General features: G+C 32.1%; 1 protein-coding gene across 2 annotated transcripts; it reads left to right on the top strand.

Annotated features, from left to right (window-relative positions):
* The first annotated feature begins 259 nt into the window (after positions 1-259).
* LOC118038087 (sulfite exporter TauE/SafE family protein 3) lies at positions 260-3,856 on the top strand. 2 transcript variants are annotated; one of them, XM_035044381.2, is made up of 13 exons: positions 260-473; positions 669-1,058; positions 1,399-1,558; positions 1,805-2,005; positions 2,082-2,146; positions 2,246-2,273; positions 2,347-2,438; positions 2,513-2,599; positions 2,688-2,738; positions 2,851-3,072; positions 3,204-3,297; positions 3,415-3,555; positions 3,664-3,856. In XM_035044381.2, exons 2-13 carry the CDS (start codon positions 837-839, stop codon positions 3,747-3,749), a joined length of 1,449 nt encoding a protein of 482 aa, XP_034900272.1. In that variant the 5' UTR covers positions 260-473; positions 669-836; the 3' UTR covers positions 3,750-3,856. The 2 variants fall into 2 exon arrangements, with proteins under 2 accessions (XP_034900272.1, XP_034900271.1); XM_035044380.2 differs by having other exon boundaries at positions 260-1,058.
* The last annotated feature ends 5,683 nt before the right edge of the window (positions 3,857-9,539 follow it).

Below are 9,539 nucleotides of genomic sequence, written 5' to 3'. Positions count from 1 at the left end.
GTTTAATTATTTATTTTATTATTAGTTATATTTGAAGAAATTATTTAATAACAGAGTAAAGCATAATTTAATTGTCTTTTGTCTCATCTCTTGTCTTTATTATTTCTGTTTTTTCAATTGAAGATAATAACCAAACATTAAGTGAAAAACGTGTAAAACAAGGACGGAAAATAATCTCCCTTCTAGAAGTCGCTCCCTGCCAACAGTAATTTAAAAGCCTTTGTTTATAGAGTTAAAAAAAAAATATTAATAGAAAAAGAAAAAACTCAATTGAGCGGCATGCTCAAATCCTTTTATATTGATGAGATTCGATTGAGTTTATTTATTATCACTACAAATTAGATTTTGAAGGAACTGTAAAATATAGAAAGTAAAGGCAGACGGATTCGAGACCACTCGATGAAGACAAACCGAAACAAGAAAACAGAAAAACAGTGACTCGATAGCCAGACACAATATTTGTGAAAAACTAGGTTGTTTTTTGTATTGTTTTATGTGATAAGTGGATTCTTTTGAGTTTAATCTCCTAGAATGTGATAAGTGATAAGCGGGTGTTGGTTCTTTTTAGTTTTTTACTCTCTCTGTTTAAAACTCGTGATCAGTATGGACCTCGAGGAATCTGGCTGTCAGTTTCTGTTCCTGTCTTTTTGCATTTACATTGATTGTAGCCACCCAAAATGAAGACCAGCTTCACCAGATAATTAAGTGCTTGGGTTTTGCTCGGCCCCGAGTTTTACTATTACTAGTCTTGTCTCTCTGTTTCCATTTCTGGTCTGAGCTCAAACATCATACAGTTGATTCTGCAAGAAAGAAAGGGAGTATTTCTCATCGCTGTGATGGGATCAAGATGGTGGGGTTTGAGTTTGAGAATGATAGGAGGAGCAACTTTGATTGTTTCTCTTGGTATAGCTTCAATGGTTGCCATAGCTGAAGCAAGACTGAGAAAACAAGTTTCAAGTGTTCACGGGATCAGCCCACTGGTTGAGCCTGGTCTTTTGATGAGAGTATTAAATTTCTTGTGGCAAAAAGATTTATATGGATACACACATGTCTGGCCGGTAAGTCCACTTCTATATTTTACTTCCTACGTGTTTTTGGGATTCTCATGTTGGCTCTTCATTGGTTTTCTTCTGTACTGCTGCTTAGAAAATCTAGTTAGGAAAAGAGTCTCAGGTTTTAACCCTGGCCTCATGCTACCAATTTTCTCTGCTAAGCTTATTTTCCTCTTCCTGGGAAATCAGAACTGACGAAAGTTCAGGATCACAAAAAAACTGAGTTGACTATATTACATTTGTTGAGGTCCTCTTGTTTCTTGGCCTCTTTCTGTTTGTTGTTCCAGAAACCGTGGCATCTATCTGACACGACTTATGAGTATGGTTTGTGACAATGGATTCACAGGACATGAAATTTGGCTGGAAAATTGTAGTGGGAACCATAATTGGATTTTTTGGAGCAGCATTTGGGAGCGTAGGAGGTGTTGGTGGCGGCGGTATTTTTGTTCCCATGCTTACCTTGATTATTGGGTTTGATGCAAAATCATCGACTGCTATATCAAAATGTAAGAGAAATCTGTTATTCTTTATGGACACTTCCACTTGTATTAATTTTCTCTTGATGGAAGATGCTTAATTATGAGGTCAAATGAAAGTTCATTTCCCCGACGGCCTCTGACTTGAGATTCAAAATTTTGACAAGTGAAAGAATTGTTGTCCTAAATTTGTATAAAACTTCTGTTTTTAGATGACTTTTATGGTAGTTGAGACGCCACAAGGCAGTTGTTTTAAGCTTAGATTTGTTTGTCCAGGTATGATTACAGGTGCAGCAGCTTCAACAGTATACTACAATTTAAAGCTTAGGCATCCTACATTGGATTTGCCCATTATTGACTACGACTTGGCGCTCTTATTTCAACCAATGTTGGTGTTAGGAATCAGCATTGGGGTGGCTTTCAATGTGATTTTTGCTGACTGGATGATCACGGTTTTGCTAATCTTTCTCTTCATTGGTATGCATCCATTCTTTCAACTGAATTTTACCTTGTTTCTTTGATAACTTTCTTGATTAGTTGTGGTCTTATGCAGGCACATCAACTAAGGCTTTCTTTAAAGGTGTGGAAACATGGAAGAAAGAAACTCTATTAAAACAGGTGTGCTAACATCCTTCTTTCTTTCTTTACATCCAATAATTATATGCAGATGCTTAATGATTTCTGCATAATTTATCTCGCTTATTTCTGATTTTTCAGGAGGCTGCTAGGCGTTTGGAATCAAATGGTAATCTAGACGGTAAATTTTATTGTCTTAGATATCGAGACATATTTTCTCAAGTTTAATGCTTTTTAACCAGATGATGACAATGAAGAAGTGGAGTACAAACCTCTTCCTGGAGGTCCAAGCGGTGGAGGAGAAGCAGAAAACAGGGGGCCTAAAAAAGAACAGGTAGGATAGGAATACTAATATGTTTACATTTCATGAGTTACTGGTTTTGGGACTGACTTAAGTGACCTTGACAGGTCTCTGTTCTTGAGAACGTGTATTGGAAGGAACTTGGACTGCTCTTTGCTGTCTGGTGTGCAATCCTTGCATTGGAGATTGCCAAGGTTCTTGCTTCTCTCTGTTCATTTTCATTAAATTGCCATCATTAATGAGCTTGAGTTGTGATGAAACCTTTTGCTTTGATGGCAACAGAATTATACAATAACTTGTTCGATGGCATATTGGGCGCTGAATCTATTACAGGTACCATGACTATGATCATTCTGAACTTCATCTTTTTTCCTGGTGTACATGGCAAATTCGTAGCTGTGACTTGGTGTTTTTTGGGTCTTCATTTGGATTTTTTACTTTTCAGATCCCTGTGGCTGTTGGTGTGTCTTCATATGAGGCAGTAAGCTTGTATAAAGGACGAAGGAAGATTGCATCCAAGGGAGAGACTGGCACAAATTGGCGAGCACACCAGCTGGTCCTATATTGTGCCTGTGGTGTATTGGCTGGTATAGTTGGTGGCTTACTTGGTCTAGGTGGAGGATTCATCTTGGGACCTCTTTTTCTGGAACTGGGAATCCCACCTCAGGTGCATTCCATGCGTTTTTTTAGAGTTTAATTATCCTCTGCGTGGCCATTAAAATACCACTTGAATAAAGGAAGGAAACAAATGATCTTCTCTGGAAAAGAAAGAATAGTTTAATCATATTTTTGATACAGGTATCAAGTGCCACAGCGACCTTTGCTATGACATTTTCTGCGTCCATGTCAGTTGTAGAGTATTACCTTCTGAAACGTTTTCCAGTCCCTTATGGTAAGTTATTTACTGATCAACAAACACTTGAGCGAGCACCAAAACTAGAAGGCTGTATAAATTAGCGTTGGAAACCAGTTTCTGATAGAATCTTGACATCTTTGATTCCCAACACAGCTCTATACTTCGTTGCTGTGGCGACTGTTGCTGCCTTCGTGGGGCAGTTTGTGGTGCGAAAGCTGATCAATTTATTAGGGAGAGCATCACTCATCATCTTCATCCTTTCCTTCACCATTTTTGTGAGCGCAATATCACTCGGTATGTGTTGTTACAGAACAGTTTCATTGATTGATAACAGCAATGGATTTCCTTGGTGTTTTCCCCCTTTTTTTCCATCAATAATGGTTTGTTTTCCTCTCCAAACAGGTGGAGTCGGGATAGTAAACATGATTCAAAGGATTGAACGCCATGAGTACATGGGATTTGATAACATTTGTTCATATGAAGCGTAGTCCTGGAGAACTTTTATTTTTTATTTATTTTTCCTGTTGTCTCAATCGCCTTTCCATTGTTTATTTTGGCTTCAATATCCTACGAGCACTTGATTTCAATTTCTGAATACTCCATCTCGGGCAAGCCCAAATCTCCAAAAACTGCAACATAGGCTTTAATCAATAATAAGTGGATGGTCTGGTTTCATCGTATTAGTGGAAGACTTGTATGCACACCAAACTCATACCAATAAATATGCATGCATATGAATTATGAATTAAGGGTATTTATAAAAAAAACTGATTAATCTACCTACTTACCTATCTTCTCTTGCCTTTTCTTTCTCACCTCATCTAAGATAATTATAAGAAAAAAACATACTAGCTAAGTGGAATTTTAAATTTTTGCAAAAACTACTTTTTAAATGCTACATGCTTTGATCAAACCTTTTCTTTTTCTTAAAATTCTCATTGTTAAAAATGGACCATCATTGTTAAAACTCAGACCAATGAATATACATGCACGTGAATGAAGGGTATTTAAAAAAACCGATAAACTGATTAAATAAAAAAACCAAGAAAAAATTAATTCGAACAACCAGATCAATAAAAAAAACGGAAGAAACCAATTAAAAATAAACAAAATAACTTGGTTAGGTTTGATTTTGGTTTAAAAAAGTTGAAACTAATTGAATTGGACTGGATTGGTTTAATCAAATTTTAATATAACTTAAAAAAATAAACAAGGTATAAAAAAACAAAACTTAATCCTAAATCATAATCATTTTATCCCTTATGAGTTGTCCCCTCTACCCCTTTCTATCATTCTTTCTTGTTAATCTACCACTAAATTTTTCGTTAAAGTTCTGAAAGTAGTCTAGTAGTACTTATCTACCTACCAACCTACCTACCTACCTCCTCTTGCCTTTTCTCTCTCCTCAAGGTAATTATAAGAAAAAAACATACTAGCTAAGTGGAATTCTAAATATTTGTAAAAACTACTTTTTAAATGCTACATGTTTTGATCAAACCTTTTCCTTTTATTAAAATTCTCCTTGTTAAAAATGAACCATCATTGTTAAAACTCAGACCAATGAATATATATGCATGTGAATGAAGGGTATTTAAAAAAACCGATTAACTGATTAAATAAAAAAATCAAGAAAAAATTAATTCGAACAACCAGATCAATAAAAAAAACTGAAGAAACCAATTAAAAATAAACAAAATAACTTGGTTAGGTTTGATTTTGGTTTCAAAAAGTTGAAACTGATTGATTGGACTGAATTGGTTCAATTAAATTTGAATATAACTTCAAAAAATAAACAAGGTATAAAAAAACAAAACTTAATCTTAAATCATAATCATTTTATCCCTTTTGAGGTGTCTCCTCTGCCCTTTTCTATCATTCTTTCTTTGTAACCTACCACTAAATTTTCCTTTTAAGTTTTGAAAGTAGTTTAGTTGTACTTACCTACCTATGTATTTACCTACCTCCTCTTGCCTTTTCTCTCTCCTCTAAGGTAATCATACGAAAAAAAACATACTAGCTAAATGGAATTTTAAATCTTTGTAAAAACTACTTTTTAAATGCTACATGCTTTGATCAAACCTTTTCCTTTTCTTAAAATTCTCATTGTTAAAACTTAGACCAATGAATATACATGTATGTGAATTAATGGTATTTAAAAAAACCGATTAACTGATTAAATAAAAAAACCAAGAAAAAATTAATTGGAGCAACCAAATCAATAAAAAAGCCGAAGAAACCAATTAAAAATAAACAAAATAACTTGGTTAGGTTTGATTTTGGTTTCAAAAAGTTGAAACTGATTGAATTGGACTGGATTGGTTCAATCAAATTTGAATATAACTTTAAAAAAAAAACAAGGTATAAAAAAACAAAACTTAATCCTAAATCATAATCATTTTATCCCTTTTAAGTTGTCCCGTCTACCCTTTTCTATCATTCTTTCTTTACCTACCACTAAATTTTCCTTTTAAGTTTTGAAGGTAGTTTAGTTGTACTTACCTACCTACATATCTACCTACTACCTACCTACCTACCTCCTCTTGCCTTTTCTCTATCCTCAAGGTAATTATAAGAAAAAAACATACTATCTATGTGGAATTCTAAACTTTTGTAAGAACTACTTTTTAAATGCTATATGCTTTGATCAAACTTTTTTCCTTTTCTTAAAATTCTCATTGTTAAAATTGGACCATCGTTGTTAAAACTCAGACCAATGAATATACATGCATGTGAATGAAGGGTATTTAAAAAAACTGATTAACTAATTAAATAAAAAAACCAAGAAAAAATTAATAGGAACAACCAAATAAATAAAAAAATCGAAGAAACCAATTAAAAATAAACAAAATAACTTGGTTAGGTTTGATTTTGGTTTAAAAAAGTTGAAACTAATTGAATTGGACTGGATTGGTTCAATCAAATTTGAATATAACTTAAAAAAATAAACAAGGTATCAAAAAACAAAACTTAATCCTAAATCATAATCATTTTATCCATTATGAGTTGTCCTCTCTGCCCCTTTCTATCATTCTTTTTTGTTAACCTACCACTCAATTTTCCTTTTAAGTTTTGAAAGTAGTCTAGTTGTACTTACCTACCCATATATCTATCTACCTACATACCTACCTCCTCTTGCCTTTTCTCTCTCCTTAAGATAATTATAAGAAAAAAACATACTAGCTAAGTGGAATTATAAATATTTGTAAAAACTACTTTTTAAATGCTACATGCTTTGATCAAACCTTTTCCTTTTCTTAAAATTCTCATTGTTAAAAATGGACTATCATTGTTAAAACTCAGACCAATGAATATACATGCATGTGAATGAAGGGTATTTAAAAAAATCGATTAACTGATTAAATAAAAAAACCAAGAAAAAATTAATTGGAACAACCAAATCAATAAAAAAGCCGAAGAAACCAATTAAAAATAAACAAAATAACTTGGTTAGGTTTGATTTTGGTTTCAAAAAGTTGAAACTGATTGGATTGGACTGGATTGGTTTAATCAAATTTTAATATAACTTAAAAAAATAAACAAGGTATAAAAAAACAAAACTTAATCCTAAATCATAATCATTTTATCCCTTCTGAGTTGTTCCCTTTGCCCCTTTCTATCATTCTTTCTTTGTAACCTACCACTAAATTTTCCTTTTAAGTTGTGAAAGTAGTCTAGTTGTCCTTACATACCTATTTATCTACCTACTTACCTACCTACCTACCTACCTACCTCCTCTGGCCTTTTCTCTCTCCTTAAGGTAATTATAAGAAAAAAAACATACTAGCTATGTGGAATTCTAAATCTTTGCAAAATCTACTTTTTAAATGCTATATGCTTTGATCAAACCTTTTCATTTTCTTAAAATTCTCATTGTTAAAAATGGACCATCATTGTTAAAACTCAGACCAATGAATATACATGCATATGAATGAAGGGTATTTAAAAAAACCGATTAACTGATTAAATAAAAAAACCAAGAAAAAATTAATTGGAACAACCAAATCAATAAACAAAATCGAAGAAACCAATTAAAAATAAACAAAATAACTTGGTTAGGTTTGATTTTGGTTTCAAAATGTTGAAACTGATTGAATTGTACTAGACTGGTTCAATCAAATTTGAATATAACTTAAAAAAATAAACAAGGTATAAAAAAACAAAACTTAATCCTAAATCATAATCATTTTATCCCTTCTGAGTTGTCCCCTCTGCCCCTTTCTATCATTCTGTCTTGTTAACCTACCACTAAATTTTTCTTTTAAGTTCTGAAAGTTGTCTAGTTGTACTTACCTACCAACGTATCTACCTACCTACCTCCTCTTGCCTTTTCTCTCTCCTCAAGGTAATTATAAGAAAAAAATATACTAGCTAAATGGAATTCTAAATTTTGGTAAAAACTACTTTTTAAATGCTATATGCTTTGATCAAACCTTTTCCTTTTCTAAAAATTCTCATTGTTAAAAAGGATCATCATTGTTAAAACTTAGACCAATGAATATACATGAATGTGAATGAAGGGTATTTAAAAAAACTGATTAACTAATTAAATATAAAAAACTAAGAAAAAATTAATTAGAACAACCAAATCAATAAAAAAACCGAAGAAACAAATTAAAAATAAACAAAATCACTTGTGTCATCAGATGCTTTTAAAAAGTGCTCACAATTCAGGTATCAAAAAAGAAATAAAAAAACTCATTGTTAAGTTGTCGTTTGGTAATGCGGCTGCAGTATTTTTGTGTTTGATTATGTTAAAACCGTGTTTTATTGGGACCTATCTATATTTGTGGCCGCACTTGTGGTTAAACAAAAGCTGGGAGAGAGTGCTTTGCAATAGCAGTAACCTCATTTTTCAGATCCACCGACACTCTCTCGAGAAAAAAAGCCATTGAAGAATAAAAATCTTCCCCAGCTTGAACAATTCACCTTAAAAAATCACAGCAAAAAATCACACTTCATGTAGAATTGTATTAGTGCAATTGATGGAACACATGTGCGAGCTTGCATATCAATTGAAAATCAAATTCCATTTATCAAAAGAAAGATGTACCGACTTAAAACATAATGGGTTGTTGTAGTTTTGACATATAGTTCATGTTTGTGTGGGTATGATGGGAAGGCAGTGTCCAAGATACACGTATTTTTCTTGAGGCTATTGAGAATAGAAATATAAAATTTCTTAAACCACCAAAAGGTAGTTATATAATAAAACTTGTGATGTAATTATAAGTATAAACATTTGTTTATTATTTACTAATTACATGACAAATTTGAATGTTATTTGTAATTACAGGTAAATACTATTTGGTTGATGTTGGATATCCCAATGAGTATGGTTATTTAGGTCTATATAAAAGTGAGAGATATCACTTATAAGAATTTAGGTGTCGTGGACAACCATGAAATCCACAAGAATTTTTTAAACGAGCACACTCGTCGCTACATAATGTCATAGAATATTCTTTGGGAGTATGGAAACAAATGTGAAGGATTTTACAAAATATGCCTGCTTATCCATACAAAACACAAGTTGAAATTGTAGTGGCATCAATGACATTAGATAATTACATTAGAAGGAGATCGCATTATGACATTGCATTTGCAGAATTTGATCGCAATCCCAATTACATTCTTGATGAGATTTTACCTGATGTTGTTACACGCTCTGAAATCAATGAAAACTTTAGTCAAGGTAGGATGAATTTCGTACATGATGGAATTACAGATAGTTTAATGGAACAATAAAAAATAATTTATATAAAGTATTGTTTGTTTCATGATGTAATAACAATAGTTAAATCTACAATATTTAAATTAAAAAAATATCAATATTAATATATGTCTTTTATATTTATTTTATTACCTTAATTTGAAAAGCTTGCCTATTTTGGAGTATGGTAGCGATGTTGGTTCATAGTGTTTTTAATTTACAAATGCAGCAAAATAATATTTTTTTTTCATGTTGAAATCCAATTATTTTTTACATCGGCACATGAAATCAATATATTCAAAAGTTTTGGGAAAAAAACTATATTCAAAAGTTTTGGGAACGCGGTTATACACATGTTCTCAAATGGTTACCAAACACATTAAACTACTTTTTGTTCAACCTCAATTCAAACAACAATTTTAACCAAACATATATTTTTCCAAACCAACTTCAACTAAAAGTACTTGTTATAAAACAACTTTTTTCAAATCACAATCATAACAACAACCTCAACACTAAACACACAATGAGCAAGCAGCCAAGCACATCAAATAAATATTTTTCTTTG

This window comes from Populus alba, chromosome 3, assembly GCF_005239225.2.
Source record: "Populus alba chromosome 3, ASM523922v2, whole genome shotgun sequence".
Lineage (NCBI taxonomy): Eukaryota > Viridiplantae > Streptophyta > Magnoliopsida > Malpighiales > Salicaceae > Populus > Populus alba.
This window is presented reverse-complemented; position numbering and strand designations above follow the sequence as displayed.